An 18117-nucleotide genomic window follows, 5' to 3' on the forward strand; every position below is an offset into this window, starting at 1 on the left:
ATTTAACCAAAATGACATTTTGAATAGATTGAAATTGTTTGGATACGCTTTGAACTATCTGTTTGAAGTGTCTGTCTGTGTATGTGTAATTTAAAAAAAATCTATGCACAGTATACATATTTATATTTTTGCTGGTTTAAAATCCGATATTATTGAATAGAATGGTATTGCACTCCACCACATTTAAAAAAAAATAAAAAAAAAAAAAAAAAAATCTGTTTTGAACTTTTATGTTTTTATCCCTGGGATCTTCTCTGAACCCCAGAACAGTGATACCACGTGACCTGGCCATTCAACATGCCTAGAATCCTACTTCAACAACTGTATTGAATGGCCTTAATTCAACATTTAACATCAGTATATGGTGTAAACTCTGCATACATACACATGTTAGGTTGTTTTCTAACTCCAGCCTGCTCTCCTAATTGGCTTTCCTCTGCAGATGTTCAGATCAGGTGGTTCATATTAGGACCCAGATTGCTCACACACGGTTTCTTATGAGAATATAAACTCTCTTCTCTCCCCGCTCCCATGCGGGTGGGCGAGTGAGTGTTTATATAGACTGGTAATGTGAACCTCTCCCTCCTGTATGATATGAATGGGAGCAATCTCTCTCTCTTTCCCACTCTTTCTCTCACTCTCTCTCTTGCTGCACTGCCCTTTCCAGGTCGTCATTGTAAATAAGAATGTGTTCTTAATGGACTTGCCTGGTTAACTAAAGGTTAAATAAGTAAATTAAACTTTATCCATCCCTGCCTCCTCTAGGTGGTGGTGTTCCTGCTGTGCTCAGGGCTGGCGTGCTGTGGGGCGGAGCTCAGTGGCGTGTTGGCGGCCCAGTGGTCCGGCGATGACAGGAACCGAACGCAGCGACACAAAACCTGTCTGGAGAACCAGCAGTACCTCCATCAGGACCTCTGCTGCCTCAACTGCCAGGCCGGTAAGGAGAACCCAGGCCCAAAACCTGATCTAGAACCCAAGCGAGAACTTTGGTTATATACACTGCCAGGCTATCAGTACAGGCCAGCAGAATCAGAGCTACTAGAACCTGATCCCCGGAACCAGAACTAGAATCACACTTTATAAACAAAACATAGAACCCAAGCTAGAACCAGTCCTTATGATACATTATCAACAGGCCTTCCGGAGAGGAGGGAACTCATTACTCTGACTCAAACATTATTTGAGTCATGCCAACTATGTGAGGATAGCAGAGCAGAACAGAACCTATGCCCAAGCTAGCGGCAGGGAACCCAACCCAGGCTCTGTAACAACACCCAGTAGTAAACATTAAGGGAGGGAGTAGGGTTTCTTTTAAAAGTTGTGTTACTAGTTGAAATAGTCCCATTAAAACCTAACCACTGCGTTACTGATGCCAGCGCTGTGGAATGAGCCATGGATATTATAGCAACACTAGCACCATTGCTAGCAGGCTACTGCTAACAAGCTATTGCTATTTCCAATTAGATGACCCGTTTGGACCTTTTTAGGTCAGTCAGATAGGAAAAGGCAGAGACCCGTTTGGACCTTTTTAGGTCAGTCAGATAGGAAAAGGCAGAGAGACAGACTGCGCTGCCTCTATCTAGCTAGTTAGTCAGGAATGCCAATTAACTTTTCAAGCTTTTCCTCTGTACATTTCTCACGTTCTCTCCTTCCCTCTATCGCTCTCTCTCTTTTGGGTGTGATAGTATCGGTCTTTTCTCTAAACACATGATAATCAGGTGCCTAAAGCATGTCATGCGTGAACGGGGCGGGAAAAGTGCTAATGTTACATCACAACCAAGAAAGTAGACGCAAAACCACTGCAGTAGTATATAGTTTGCATATGCCATGGCTACGTGTCTCTGTTCCAGTATTAGACATAGGAAAAGCACACACACATGCATACACTCTACCACCATCACAACACACACAAGCACACCACCCCTTTGTCTTACTCGAAGAAATGCTTCAGGCTAAATATGTATTTTGACCTCAATAAGGTTATTGTTAAGTATTAATCAAACAAATAAACAGGCTATAACAGACTATTTCTGTTTGTAAAACTTGTATTGATTGATGGGTTTATTGATGGACAGGTACGTTCGTGGGCAGGGCGTGTGACCGGGACATGGAGCAGGGGAGATGCTTGCTCTGTCATCACGGCCACACCTACACAGAACACTCCAACGGGATGAACCACTGCCTGCCCTGCACGCACTGCCGCAAGGGTAATGAAGTCCTCTGCTGTTTATTTGTAGTCCTGTAAAAGGACAAACAGTTACCTGTTACCTGGCCTCTTTTAGCTGTCCGTAAAGAACTGTCTTACAACAAGTTTGTGTCGTTAGAAGAAGAGACTCTCCATTTCACATGAAGTTAGCTATTAGCTAACCACAATGTCTCTCTCTTGTATCTGTTGCCAATTCATAAACTATTAACCAAGGTAGACACCAATTCCGGGAGTCTACACATGGAGCATTGGGCATTCACAGTTTAGCTTGATAGACTTTTGTTCCAGAGAGTGCAGAAGAATACATGGTTGCTTTCTCCCTGTCCTCAAAGCTCCATGATCATTTGATACAGTGGTATTACATGGCGTACGAGGGTGTGCCTGTCTTTGTTTTTTTCACACGTACTGAATGCAGAGTGTGTGTTACCTGTCTCAGGAGAGTCGTGTGTGTGTGTGTGCGTAAGTTACCTTGCAAAGGAGTTCGGTGTGTCTTTGTGCCATGTGAAAGGCCTGACCCACTGAAAGGAGATAACTGTTACAGGGAAGGGACATGTTTTGTGCTGTGAAAGAGCTTTAATATGTACATCAGTATACATACATATCTCACAGTAAACATTAGAAAGATTAGTAATAATAACTTAGTAATATATACCATCTGAAACAGAACTGAAAATAAACTGTTACCTAAATTATTGAATGTATGATACAATATATATATATATATATATATATATATATATATATATATATATATATATATATATACAAATATATGTGGACACCCCTTCAAATTAGTGGATTCGGCTATTTCAGCCACACCCATTGCTAACAGGTGTATAAAATCAAGCACACAGCCATGCAATCTCCATAGACAAATACTGGCAGTAGAATGGCCTTACCGAAGAGCTCAGTGACTTTCAACGTGGCACCGTCATAGGATGCCACCTTTCCAACAAGTCAGTTTGTCAAATTTCTGCCCTGCTAGAGCTCCCCCAGTCAACTGTAAGTGCTGTTATTGTGAAGTGGAAGCGTCTAGGAGCAACAACAGCTCAGCCACAAAGTGGTAGGCCACACAAGCTCACAGAACAGGACCACCGAGTGCTGAAGCGCGTAGCGTATAAAAATCATCTGTCCTCGGTTGCAACACTCACTACCGAGTTCCAAACTGCCTCTGGAAGCAACGTGATCACAAGAACTGTTTGTCGGGAGCTTCATGAAATGGATTTCCATGGCCGAGCAGCCGCACACAAGCCAAAGATCAACATGCGCAATGCCAATTGTCGGCTGGAGTGGTGTAAAGCTCGCCGCCATTGGACTCTGGAGCAGTGGAAAGCGTTCTCTGGAGTGATGAAACACGCTTCACCATCTGGCAGTCCGACGGACAAATCTGGGTTTGGCAGATGCCAGGAGAATGCTCCCTGCCCCAATTCATAGTGCCAACTGTAAAGTTTGGTGGAAGAGGAATAATGGTTTGGGGCTGTTTTTCGTGGTTCGGGGTAGTTCCAGCGAAGGGAAATCTTAACACTACAGTATACAGTGACATTCAAGACAATTCTGTGCTTCCAACTTTGTGGAAACAGTTTGGGGAAGGCCCTTTCCTATTTCAGCATGACAATGCCCCCGTGCACAAAGCGAGGTCCATACAGAAATGGTATTACGAGATCGGTGTAGAAGAACCTGACTGGCCTGCACGGAGCCCTGACAGCAACCCCATCGAACACCTTTGGGATGATTTGGAACTTCAACTGCGAGCAATGTTCCAACATCTAGTGGAAAACCTTCCCAGAAGAGTGGAGGCTGTTATAGCAGCAAAGGGAGGACCAACTCCATATTAATACCCATCATTTTGGAATGAGATGTTTGACGACCAAGTGTCCACATACTTTTGGTCATGTAGTGTATATTTAAGCAATAAGGCCCGTGGGGGTGGGCTGTTCTTATTCCCGACGCAACGCGGAGTGCCTGGATACAGCACTTAGCCGTGCTATATTGGCCATATACCACAAACTCCTGAGGTGCCTTATTGCTATTATAAACTGGTTACCAATGTAATTAGAGCAGTAAAAATAAATGTTTTGTCATACCCAATCAGCATTCAGGGCTTGAACCACAGTTTATAATAGTACTTGTGGGTGGGTCTAATCGGGTGGCTCTAATCCTGAATGCTGATTGGTTAAAACCACATTCCAGCCAGTGTCTATTCCACAAATTGCCAATGGCTAAATCTATGACGTTAAAATGCTTATTTACTCTGTTCCATCTGACTGCGCAATCCATTGTCTCATCAGCCCAGCCAAGCAATTTCTAATTTTGATCTCCACTATATAAAGCATTTCTTTTAGACTAACATTTCGTTTTTATCAGTAGACATTTGCTAAATGTTTTTAATATTCAAAATCAATCTCCTGCTGTCCCATAGAAATGAACGTGTTGGGACGAGACAGACAGGCAGGCAGCGTTTTTATGGATATATACAAAACATTTTTTTTTTTTTTAAAGGTACAACAAAACACAGCTAATTTGCAGTCTTTCCAGCTTCAGTTTGAAGTGATTGTTACTGTAGCTGTGTTGTTGGCTAGCTCCTCTGAACGACAGTGTTCTGACGAGTGAGCACATTTTCTATGCCAGGCGAAATCGCGCCTCATCAGCTTATTGTTATGGATGTATCCAAATAAATGTCACTTAAACAAATGCAAATACAGCTACTTTTCTGTTATTCTGGCTGCACTTTCTGAGATGACTGTAAGTTAGCCGTAGTTGGCTAGCTAGCAGGCAAGGGATAAGAACGTTGCCAGCCAGTATGGCAATGGAACATTTAGAACGAACGACTGGGTCGCGTCCATAGATAGAGAACAAAAAGACTGAACGACTGGGTCGCGTCCATAGATACAGAACAAAAAGACTGAACGACTGGGTCGCGTCTCCAGCAACCCTAGATTTGTGTAGGGACTATATCTTGTGGAATTATGAAATAGTACAAATAAATTCATCAAAATAACGTTAATGAAAATATGTCAAACATTATTTGAATATGTTGTATAAACCTGTTGTGTAAAAGTGATAATGCCCTCGAAGCCGGTGTTTGCCCTAACAACACCCATGCCAATATATCCTCCAAACACCAGCTTCTCGGGCATTATCACTTAGGGTGCGTTCGTAAATTCACTTTGGAGTACCAGAGAGTGTAAATTCAGAGCGCTTCGCTCTTGGAGCGTTTAGAGCACACACTGGACACTCTGGCCGAGGAGTAGGGTTGATCCGAGCGTTCTGGATAAGCTGTTTTCATGTTATCCAGAGCGTTGGTAACTGTAACTGTGCTGCTGGCAACAATTTAATTAAGCTGTTTTGCTGATGTTTACTGACACCGGCCATATTCAGCAGGTGTTGAGCGTTCGTAAATTCATCAGTTATTCTGCGCTCTGACACTCAGATGAGTGCTCTGAAATTGGAGTAGATAGCCAGAGTGAATGTACGAATGTGCCCTTAATTACGCTCGCTCTCTCTCTCTTTTTTCTCTCCCTCTTCAGATCAGAGCAAGACGGTACCCTGTACCAGAACCACAGACACCCAGTGCCAGTGTCGAGCAGGCACCTTCTGTGTGCCAGAGCAGGCCTGTGAGGTCTGCAAGAGATGTACCAAGTGAGTGCCACCCTAAACATTTAGAACACTAAAACCACCCGCATTTAGTCCAGAAATCACCCCTGTAGGCCTACTAAACAGCAGCCTGGTCTCAGATCAGTTTTTACTCTATAGCCAACTTCTCTTGTCATTGCCATGAGTTGTCAAGGAGTTGGCAAGACCGCACAAATTGATCTGTTTAGCATTATGTCATTTTTAACCAAGTGTCTACTGCACTAGCCCCTTCAAAAATAAAATACTAAATCCTTTTTCTTGTCTTCCTAGGTGTAAAGTGGGGGAGGAGGAGGTGAAGAAATGCACCCCCATTTCCAACACTTTGTGTAGGAAACTGGACGTCTCACCTACCCTCCACCTTCCTACCCTCCCCACCCCCACCCCCAGCCCCAGCTCACCAAAGACCATAGGTAGGCCTACATATGCCTATAGCTATCTGTTTTATAGGCTCTGAATCTATTTTTATTGATGACAGATTAAATAAACAGAATGAACTGTATATAGTTGATACACTGATATTTTTTCAGCTTAAATAACATGACACTTGCTTGTTAGTGGAGCGCAAATTCCTACTTTAGTGAAGTCATAGGTTATGGGGTGTTTTATTGTGAAAAATAAGCATAGTTTCTATCAAGTCTAAGGTGTGATTCTGATTGGTTGTGTTTCCTCATTTCTCCTCCCCAAAAGCTACGCCATTGGTCATTCTGCTCCTGCTCTTCCTCTCCATTGGGATTGGTGTGTGGCTTTGGATCAAGAAGCCATGTACATTTCAGCCAGGTGAGTAACAAAAACAAATGTCCCTTGCCACTCGTTGTGTATTGAAATACATATTGACACAACACTGCAGATTGGTTGTCTGATATGGTTGTTGTCTAATTCTCCATGTGTTTTAGTTTGTCTCTCAGGTTCAGACAGTCGCTGTGACTCCAATGAGATCGTGAAGATTCCCATCGTAAGTTTTCTCCTCTCTATTCCTTTAGTTACAGTATGTCATTGGGGTTATGTTATCTAACAAAATCAATGGGGGCCCCTGGTCATTAATTCGACCATGATTACTACAGGTTTAGATAACTGGCTAGACTAAACTTTTTAGCTGACATGGGCTGATTGAGTGACTGCCAATTACTGACATAACAAGAGAAAAACTGCTGATGCACAACCAAATTTTGAAATTGCACCTTGTGTATTCTACCATTATAACTCTCAACAGTAAGTTGAGATCCTGACTGAGTTCCTAAAAATGTATCCGCGGGCCTATAAAAGGGGGGCTGGGCCGCCAGTTGACCATCCCTGGTGTATATCAGTATATGTCTGTTGGCTGTATATGAATCTTCGGTGGGGAATTGTTTTCATGCATCTTCTCAGAATATCTCAGTGTACTTTGATCTGCTAAGTGACACAGTCGAAGGTCATAATGATGCGTCACTCACTATTTCTGGTCTTGGCAGAAGATTAGTCACACCGGCCTGAACCATATCAACTAATTATGATTACATGTATGATGAATGTGATCTCTCTCTCTCTTTCTCACTCTATGTAAATCTCTCTCTTTTAGGATGAGAGTGGACCCACAGCAGAGGAGAGACAAAACAGCCAGAACGCCGGCCTGGAGGAGGAAGAAGCAGAGGAGGTCCGTCCCGAGTCACGTCCCTTGCTGCAGGAGACCCAGGGTAGGCTGATCAAGGCCTCCCCTCCCCTGAGCCTGGGGGAGGACGAGGACCGTGGCCTAGGTGACAGCCTGCCCAACACCACCAGCTCCTCCCAGACAAGTCTGTCGGCCTTGCCCACCGCCGGGGCAGCCTCGTCGAGCAGCTCTCCCCGACACAGCCCCTCCACCCAGAGACTGCAGCCCACAGCCGGGGTGAGAGAAGGAGGGAGAGGTGGTTGGGGGGCGGTGGAGGGAGGGAGATGTTGAGGAATATGGGGGCAGAGAAGGTTAGAAGAGAACAGGTACCTTGTGAGAGAGGTGAGCTGGGGGAGGGTGATATCAGGGGGGATTGGGGGACAGGGACCCTGAGGATAGGTATGGCCTAGGACACAAAACCAAACATACCCTGCTAGCAGCAGATCATGTGAGCACGGAGACGAGTTGTGCATTCCTGCAGCAGACACATATCCTGAGAAGTGCAATAACAATAGCACATTGCAAGTTTGAGAATTTTCACCAAGGCAGACTTTCATAACACTAATAATATTTTACTTACAGTATTTCTGAACAGATAAGGGATTTTGTCCCCGGTAGTCTGTAGAAGGACTGTGGTTAACTCTTGTTTTTTCTCCTGTCGTGTTTCAGGATGATCCTCTACAGAAGAGATTGGTGCCCCTGCTAGGTAAGAGACCCCGCACAGAGCTGGAGTGTGGGCCGGGTTCTAGTCGAGAGGCAGTGGTGTAGTGGACTGATTTTTCAGTGGGCATTGCGTATACTCTCTTCTTAATCCCAACTGATACGTATTTAAGTAGTGTGGTGGAAGTATACGTTGTATCAATTAATAAGGCTGATGGAACAGAATGTTTAGCTTAAAATGTTGATAAACTATTATTTATTTGTTCCAAATTGCAATTGCTGGAAAACACCATTCTAAAATGCGCACTGCACATGCAAGCGGTCTCATAGAAATAGATGGAAATATCTGTTAGAAATGTATCATGTGTTGCTAATATGACTAGCATAATGCCTTTGGCTGCTAGACAATGAAAGAAAGTTTTAAAAAAACAAAAAAACAATAGAACAGGAGAACGCATGAGTAAGTCTTTATACAAATAATTGCCTCCATGTTTCTATGGTGGGATTTTTACAATACGCTACTTTAAAGCAAGGTAAGACATGCCTCATAATATGAAATAAAACTTCCAGGTGTCAAACAATTAAAGAACAGGAAACATATATAGCAGTGCTAATGATAGGCCTAACCGTCTTCTGATAGATGGAAAGGCTTTCCTAAAAACCTTCTTTATTAAATGTTAACTAGCTACAAAGTAGCCTATGCCTACCTGTCAGAATGACATCATCATTATTTGCATCCATCCAGTGGACATTTATTTTGCCTACTCCATCTTATGTGCAACAGAACCACAGCTAACCAAACAACAGTGCTAGGTGCCTGCACACTTGAATTAAAGGGTAACTACACTCAAAACTCAACATTTCTTAGATTTTTTCCAGACCTCAAAAGTGGTCTCCTGGTGTGGTTCAATCATTGTTATGGACTTAAAACATACAATTTTGACTCTGTTGACAGCCTCATTTATTTGTTTTAACAGTATCTAAGCCTACTTGCACAGTACAGCTTGGTTTGGCCTGACTGTGAAAGACCAATATGGGATTTATCGTTTTAGGTCATTCAGAGTGTATGTGACTGTTTCTCATAGATTTTTTCACACAGGATGCCTCGGAAAAATGAGAGTATACCCACTGCTCCAGGCACCACTACACCACTGTAGGGAGGGGTTCCACAAACACCATAAACAACACATTCATCATATCCTGACTGCGGTCTGTTCAGAAGACTGAATTGTTACAGAACAGTCTGATAGAAATATATTGTCTATCAGTTACATTTTTATATGCCTGGTTTGAGCATTTCGACTTATTGAATATACTCCATAGAGATGGATTAATGTAGAGTTCATGTCAGCCCTCAGCAAGTCAAAACAATCATGAATTTGATGGATTTTATATATGGATTTTATGTCCTTTGTCACTCATTCATCCTATGATGAATAGGGATATGAATTTAATGAATAGGGACTACAGGAATACGTGATTTAGCTAAAGCATAGTTTTTGCTACTGAACTATAGTCAGTATAGCTTGGCTTTGTTTTTATCTCTGCCTGAAGTTAATTGCGTGTGTGTAGCACTTATTTGCTATTGGCTCCACGGTTTAACCTTGTTAGCTCTGTATTCAGTGGTTAATTGCTTTACGAGTTAATTCCCCGGCATTAAGAGGTTAGAAACAATTTACAATTTAGATGCTAAAAAGGAGCTGTATTGTAAAGCCTAGAAAATGAACAAAATGTGACGGGGAAAGCACACCGCTACAGATTCAGGAACAGATCATAGTTGATGCAGAGCTACTTTATCTATTGTTTAAGAAAAGCTATATTATTGTTTTCTGCTTAAGAATTGTAATTCATTTAAGTGAAATCATCAGGAAAAGGAAAAATGACGATAAAGAGTTATGATTTCTAAAATAAAGGGCAGGAGTTTTTTTCCTGACCATGTGACCAGTTCAGGAAAAAAGTCTGGACCTTACTTATTGTCTATAACTAAAGCACATATTTTCTTGGTGGTCAGGAAAACAGGAAAAACTCCCCTATTTTTGATATCAGTAACAATGAATTAGCAAAGATGTAACCAAGATAACACTTCTTCTCCTTTCTCTCCCCAGGAGAGGAGACATCCCTGAAGAAGAGCTTCGACCTCTTCGACGAGTGCCTGGATGTGCGGATCCACAACAAGTTCTTCCGCTACATCGGTGTCAATGACAACCACATCAAGATGGCAGAGAGAGCCCCTCCTGGCGACAAGGTGTACGACCTGTTGAAGAACTGGATGCAGAAGGAGGGTCTGAAGGCAGACATCAACGCCCTGCTCCAGGCCCTTCTCAGCCTGGACCAGAGGCGCTCCGCTGAGAGCATCGCCTTAGCTGCCATCAAGAGGGGCTACTACAAACACGCAGACACGCCCTGACACCCCCAGCCCACTGGTGGCGCTGCCTTGGAGACGTGTGTGGATTGCGATTAAATTAAAAACATTGTTGAAAGACAACGTCAACTCTTATTGGCCTAAATGGTCTGATGTATTTGGCCCTCAGGCCAGTGCTTTCTTATAAAATGGAGGAGTTGGAGATGGACATTGTTGTCTTCCGAAGATCAGACAAAATGGTTTGGTGTATTCGGCTTATAGACCAGTACTCTCTAATGCAGGGTTTAGAGATGGACGTTGTTGTCTTGCAAGAAGACATCAACTGTAATCGGCCTATATGGCCTGGTGTATTCGGTCTTGATAGGCCAACACTTTCTAAAACTAAATGGAGGAGTTGGAGATGGATGTTGAGGTTATTTTAAGAGATGGCCTCAACACAATTTAGCGGCCGTTGTGGTCAGATGTAAGCTGAGGTGATTGGGTGGGTCTGAAGCTCACCTTTGATTTCAATAATTTTACACCCAGCCCCTTCTCTCTGAGACTGACATGGCTTATAGGCCAATACTGACCCCTGGGACAGGGACATACACTGGTTTGTAGGAGTGGCATTAGCTAGCTTTTTGTCACTGATACTGCGTCTTCTTGATGCACTGGCCTCTGGCACATGAAGGGTTTAGAGCAACAGGTAACAAATGCCCATATTAGGAGGAAGTTTAAACTACAGGTAAAGATAGACCATTTAAGCACAACGCTGTAAAGAAATTACAGTAAAATATGGAACATACTGTATATCATGGTTGAAAATGCAGATTGATATGAGTCATAACCGTATTAGAAGTTTTAACGACAGTTAGAAATGGTCCATTTGAATATTTACATGTGTGTGTAAATATGTCTCATACGGTAGCTTGATACTGTTTACAAATTCCAGAATTTGTTTATGAATTGAAATGTGCCATAGGCTCATTTAAAGTGTATAAGTGCAGGTAAGAGCAAGGAAGTTGTAAATGCAGAAGTGACTAAACTGAATGTTTTATAGACTGCATTGTTAGTTCTTTTATTTTTCAGTGTTAATGCATTCTCACCCCACTGGGCACAGACGTCAATTCAACGTCTATTCCATTTTGGTTCCAAGTGATTTCATTGAAATGACGTGGAAACAACGTTGATTCAACCAGTGTGTCCAGTGAGACACTTGTTGGAAGTTATTTCAATAGCTATTTCTTTTGTTAGTCAAATGTTTCTAAACAGTTCCTAAAAATACTCAGAGCCCTCAAGGTTCCATCATTTTTTATTTATTGACATTCATTGACATATTTATTTTAAACGGATGATGATTATGTGTCATTATTTATGCCATTCTGAACAAAGCAGCCCTGGAAAACTAAAGAGCACAGTAATGTGTTACTACATTATCAAGACTACATTTAGCTACAGGGCATCATGACTGAGATCAAATAGACAGGAGTGGCTGAACTGCATTTGGGGTTAACACTTTCCTGCTTGATGCCGGAGCACTGATCAAAGACTATGTTCAGTGCACATACGGTCAAAGAAGTTCATAGTTACATATGCCATTTCTGCACATAGAGTGTCTTATTCAACCAAGGTGGTCATGATAATGTCCGTTTTGTGTTAGGGCTCTTGTAGTGATTGTTAACATAATGTTTTTAATCTCTTTGTGGGCTATTGTGAGCCTTTCCCTCTGTGGTAGAGGGCAGACTTTTCAAGCCTGAACTAATATGCCTGATTCACACTATAGGGGCGACCCAAACTGTACTTTTCACATTGTCCAGTACAGCTCTGCTCGGTTTGGCTCGGTAGTGTGAAAAGGCTACTAATGTATTGATACAAAGTTGGACCCCTTTATACATGTCAACAAACATGTATATACAGGTACGCAAATCACATTGCTTCCCATTGTTTGGCTCTGACAAGAAGATGAATGAAAGCTTTTCAGGATAGTTAATCCACGTTTATTTCCTGTAGCGTCCTTTGTACAAACATTTGTAAGAGTGTATTTATGTGCTTCACCAAATATATATGTACATATATACAGTTATTAACAAAAAATAAAAACCTAAAAGCAGAAGGAACTGAATGAAGTGTGAAGTAAATTGTGTAGAATAGACTTAGTGAGGCCATAAGTGGTGAATCGACCTAAGTACTAGCATATGATGTTAGACACATTAAACTTGGTTTAGCCCCTTTTTCCCTGTAGTCTAGTGGTTACACTTATGTAAAGAGGAAATCATTATATTTTATAGCTGAGATATGAAGCTACAGTGCTGGCACTGCCATCTATTGACAGACAATGAAAAACCAGCCTGCATCAATTTCTAGGGACCTTATTTTTTCTTCATAATGCTTTTCTACAACCTTTTTTAGCACATCCCTTCTGTTACAATATTACCTTTGAGACTGCTTTTGGCTTTTTTTATGAAGTCTTAGGAGTTAGGGTTATGAATTGGTGTTCATATCATGTTTGCGCTCTGGCAATTGATTTGAGAATATTTTTTTTTTTTCTCTTTGTACTTTTTCATATTTTACTACAAGCCTCACACTTTTCTGTTTATTCGTTGCATAGCTTAAAAACATGTTTATACTGCCTATGTAAATGTTTTATGAACAAAAATGTTTTCTTTAAGTAATTTTCTCCCTTAGACAATTGTTTGCTTGTGTCTGGATTTCAGATACGAATGTATCAAAGCCATTGTATGTTTAATGTCAATTTTAAATAAATGGTTTGTACAAATATCCTGTATTTGCTTTTTGTATTTTTGTATTTTTATTTTATTTAACTAGGCAAGTCAGTTAAGTAAAAAAGGACGCTGGGCCAATTGTGCGCAGCCCTATGGGACTCCCAATCACGGCCAGATGTGATACAGCCTGGATTGAGTCTTGTATTAAATACATACACTGCTCAAAAAAATAAAGGGAACACTTAAACAACACAATGTAACTCCAAGTCAATCACACTTCTGTGAAATCAAACTGTCCACTTAGGAAGCAACACTGATTGACAATAAATTTCACATGCTGTTGTGCAAATGGAATAGACAACAGGTGGAAATTATAGGCAATTAGCAAGACACCCCCAATAAAGGAGTGGTTCTGCAGGTGGTGACCACAGACCACTTCTCAGTTCCTATGCTTCCTGGCTGATGTTTTGGTCGCTTTTGAATGCTGGCGGTGCTTTCACTCTAGTGGTAGCATGAGACGGAGTCTACAACCCACACAAGTGGCTCAGGTAGTGCAGCTCATCCAGGATGGCACATCAATGCGAGCTGTGGCAAGAAGGTTTGCTGTGTCTGTCAGCGTAGTGTCCAGAGCATGGAGGCGCTAGCAGGAGACAGGCCAGTACATCAGGAGACGTGGAGGAGGCCATAGGAGGGCAACAACCCAGCAGCAGGACCGCTACCTCCGCCTTTGTGCAAGGAGGAGCACTGCCAGAGCCCTGCAAAATGACCTCCAGCAGGCCACAAATGTGCATGTGTCTGCTCAAACGGTCAGGAACAGACTCCATGAGGGTGGTATGAGGGCCCGACGTCCACAGGTGGGGGTTGTGCTTACAGCCCAACACCGTGCAGGACGTTTGGCATTTGCCAGAGAACACCAAGATTGGCAAATTCGCCACTGGCGCCCTGTGCTCTTCACAGATGAAAGCAGGTTCACACCGAGCACATGTGACAGATGTGACAGAGTCTGGAGACGCCGTGGAGAACGTTCTGCTGCCTGCAACATCCTCCAGCATGACCGGTTTGGCGGTGGGTCAGTCATGGTGTGGGGTGGCATTTCTTTGGGGGGCCGCACAGCCCTCCATGGGCTCGCCAGAGGTAGCCTGACTGCCATTAGGTACCGAGATGAGATCCTCAGACCCCTTGTGAGACCATATGCTGGTGCGATTGGCCCTGGGTTCCTCCTAATGCAAGACAATTCTAGACCTCATGTGGCTGGAGTGTGTCAGCAGTTCTTGCAAGAGGAAGGCATTGATGCTATGGACTGGCCCGCCCGTTCCCCAGACCTGAATCCAATTGAGCACATCTGGGACATCATGTCTCGCTCCATCCACCAACGCCACGTTGTACCACAGACTGTCCAGGAGTTGGCGGATGCTTTTGTCCAGGTCTGGGAGGAGATCCCTCAGGAGACCATCCGCCACCTCATCAGGAGCATGCCCAGGTGTTGTAGGGAGGTCATACAGGCACGTGGAGGTCACACACACTACTGAGCCTCATTTTGACTTGTTTTAAGGACATTACATCAAAGTTGGATCAGCCTGTAGTGTGGTTTTCCACTTTAATTTTGAGTGTGACTCCAAATCCAGACCTCCATGGGTTGATACATTTGATTTCCATTGATCATTTTTGTGTGATTTTGTTGTCAGCACATTCAACTATGTAAAGAAAAAAGTATTTAATAAGAATAGTTCATTCATTCAGATCTAGGATGTGTTATTTTAGTGTTCCCTTTATTTTTTTGAGCAGTGTATTTTTTTATTCCAAAATGGAATAACTTGAATAATTAATTAACCACTGAGTGCATGCAGTATTAATGTATATTATACAACAATGTGTGAAACAATTGCATATTATTAAAGTAACTGTCCAGGGAAAATCGTACTTATAAAAATCCAAAGTGCACAGTTCCTATGCAATTTTAATGCACTTTTATGACACAAAGAAAAGGCTTAAACTATAAGGTACTTGTTTAGCTCTGCTAGCTGTGGCTAACACTGCCCTGCATCCCCGCCAGCACACAATTACTATTGTTGTTTATGCAATCCAAAAACGGTCCATTATAAATCGCAATCTGGGTCAGATGGGCGTCAGTGCTTAATTTGAGCCGGATCCCGAAACCTCTCCGTTTTTTACTTTTTCGTTCCGGAACCAATTCCGGTACCTCTCCTATTGCATTTCAAATTATTTTCACTGGTAGCTATGTAATATGTGTAATAAAAGCAATCACTTAATTGATGTTGACTTCTCTATAATTCTACTGCTCCCTAAAAAACATAATGTGCAAACGTGCTTGATATTCTAATAATTGATTAATGTTGGAGCGGCCGGGTTTATGTTTTCCGCAACATTCTAGCCTATATTGCACAAGACTAGTGAGAGAGAAGCGCGCCTGTATCTCTCACCGAACTGAAGAGATTAACTTTCTATTATCTCTTTCCCCCTCTCTGCTCTGATAGACATGAGCCTGCAGCACTCATCTTTCCAGCGTTGCACTTCGTCATTTATTTCCTTATAGAATCATAGCCGCAGGGGGTTCCACAGCACCCCTGATAGATTTTAATACATTTGCCAAAGGTTTGCTTCGTCGCCAAACCCACTGGATCCAAGTAATCTACACGTCTCTGCTAGGTAAAGCCCTGCCTTATCTCAGCTCACTGGTCACCATAGCAACACCCACCCGTAGCACGCGCTCCAGCAGGTATATTGCACTGGTGATCCCCAAAGCCAACACTTCCTATGGCCGCCTTTCCTTCCAGTTCTCTGCTGCCAATGACTGGAACGATTTGCAAAAATCACTGAAGCTGGAGTCTTACATCTCCCCTCTAACTTTAAGCATTCAGCTGTCAGAGCAGCTTTCCGATCACTGTACCTGTACACAGCCAATCTGTAAATAGCACACCCAACTACCTCATCCCCATATTATTACTTACACTCTGGCTCTTTTGCACCCCAGTCTCTATTTGCACATCATCATCTGCACATCTCTCACTCCAGTATTAATGCTAAATTGTAATTATTTCTCCTCTATGGCCTATTTATTTCCTTACCTCCCTACTCTTCTACATTTGCACACACTGTTCATAGATTTTTCGATTTTTCTTTTGTATTGTGTTGTTGACTGTTCGTTTGTTTATGTGTAACCCTGTGTTGTTGTTTTTGTTGAAGCTGCTTTGCTTTATCTTGGCCAGGTCGCAGTTGTAAATGAGAGCTTGTTCTCAACTGGCCTACCTGGTTAAATAAAGGTGAAATAAAATACAATTTAAAAAAATCAACATTTCATATAAGAATTGGGGTAAATTCAAAGTGTCAGTCAATTCAGGAAGTGTACAGAAAAATTCTAATTCAATAAAGAGTTAGCTACTTTCAATTACTTCTCAATAAACTGAAAAGGAGAAACTATTTCAAACATTTTTCAACTTTGTAATTTTAAATTCGATTCCCTTTCTGAATTAGAATTGACCCTTACCCTGTTCCACATTATGTCATAATGCTGTTCCACTGTGTAGTTAGCTCATTAGTGATGTCATAATGTAATTCTACTGTGCAGTCTGTGATGTCATAATACCATGACATTTCAATCAGCAGTTCTCATTACTTCTTTGTTGTTACTTTTCAACCTGGCTGTGTGTAACACTGAGAGAAACATACACAGTGCAGAGAGAGGGACCTTTCCCCCACTGGCTTTGGTGGTGTTGTGGGTGTGAAGATGGTGAGGAAGAGTGGGGCGTTCGACCTGAACCGCTGCACTGTGCGGCAGCTGGTACAGCTGTCTGGCATCCCTCTGGACAACGCCAGGAAGCTGGTACGCTTCAGGGGTCGCCAGCAGAGGAGGGCCCGCCGCATGGAGGAGGAGAGGAGGGCCCGGCTGGTGAGGAGACATAATCTCCTGGCTGAGCTCCAGGAGGAGGAGGGGGAAGTCGTAAGGTCACACAGGCACCGAGCTGGAGCAGTGTTGGGACCTGTACCGGGACCAGGTAACAGGAAACGTACAGAGGATGGTGTGTCCATGTTGTCAGCACCAGCAGTTCATCCTCCAAGGCGAATGTCTGGCCAGAGGCATATTTCCCTGCTTGAGAACCAGCAGCAGCAGGACCAGGAGGAGGTCCACCAGCCCAGCCCAGGGCCCTCTCACCGGGCTGGGCTAGAACTAGAGCCAGAGACCCTCCCTCTCCGGAGATTCAGTGGGAATGAGAGAAGAATAAGCAGGGGAAGCCAGCAGCACAGCAGACACAGCAGTAGGATGAAGTCTGGGCAGCGGGACAGTCGTAAAGTTATTGTCGTCGAGATCAGGACACCCAGGGACAGAGTGTACAAGGACCACAGTAATGATCCTATGAGTGAAGATGAGACAGAGTTCCAATATGACTTTCCAGTGAAACGAGAGGACAAGGCGACCCACTACTCTGGCCCCATCTACTCTCCGCTCCTACACCCACAGGATCTGCTGCCACAACAACAGCCCTACAGCTTCTCTCCAGCACAACTAATTCTGCAGGAGACCTCCATGGATTCCTCCAGGACTCCTGCCCAAGCTCCTCCAGCCCAGGTGCCTCTTGCTGGCCTACCTCAGGTCGAGCCACCGGGTCCTTCTGGAGCTTTCCTTCAGGAGCCATCTCCACTCCAGCTCCAACCTCAGCCTCAGGCATATCCAGAGCCCACCCTGCCTGCACCAGGCCCTTGCGAGGCAGACCAGGAGGCTGGACAGGGCCATTGGTTCCAGGGAGCTCATTGTAAGATATGTGGGGCTCTGGAGTGGTGCTGGGCTAAGATACAACCCCCACGGTCACGACCGCATCTGCAACACACCGCCTCTTTAGAGACAAGAGGAACCACGATCCTCCAGAGGAACCAAAGAATCCTGGAGGAGAGGAGGAGGTGCAGGAGGAGGAGG

The 18117-nt window shown here is 43.4% G+C and overlaps 1 protein-coding gene across 1 annotated transcript in view; it reads left to right on the forward strand.

Moving 5' to 3' along the window:
• LOC120026441 (tumor necrosis factor receptor superfamily member 10B-like) overlaps window positions 1-13249 on the forward strand; it is a 33500-nt gene extending 20251 nt beyond the window's left edge. Inside the window, exons 2-10 of the mRNA XM_038971304.1 lie at window positions 766-937; window positions 2076-2207; window positions 5734-5845; window positions 6110-6249; window positions 6527-6616; window positions 6733-6791; window positions 7395-7700; window positions 8133-8169; window positions 10229-13249. Coding sequence (XP_038827232.1) covers window positions 766-937; window positions 2076-2207; window positions 5734-5845; window positions 6110-6249; window positions 6527-6616; window positions 6733-6791; window positions 7395-7700; window positions 8133-8169; window positions 10229-10530 — 1350 coding nt within the window. The 3' untranslated portion in view covers window positions 10531-13249. The remainder of the gene's footprint in view (window positions 1-765; window positions 938-2075; window positions 2208-5733; window positions 5846-6109; window positions 6250-6526; window positions 6617-6732; window positions 6792-7394; window positions 7701-8132; window positions 8170-10228) is intronic.
• Window positions 13250-18117: the final 4868 nt, after the last annotated feature.

The sequence above is a fragment of the Salvelinus namaycush genome, chromosome 31 (assembly GCF_016432855.1).
Source record: "Salvelinus namaycush isolate Seneca chromosome 31, SaNama_1.0, whole genome shotgun sequence".
In the NCBI taxonomy this organism is placed as follows: domain Eukaryota; kingdom Metazoa; phylum Chordata; class Actinopteri; order Salmoniformes; family Salmonidae; genus Salvelinus; species Salvelinus namaycush.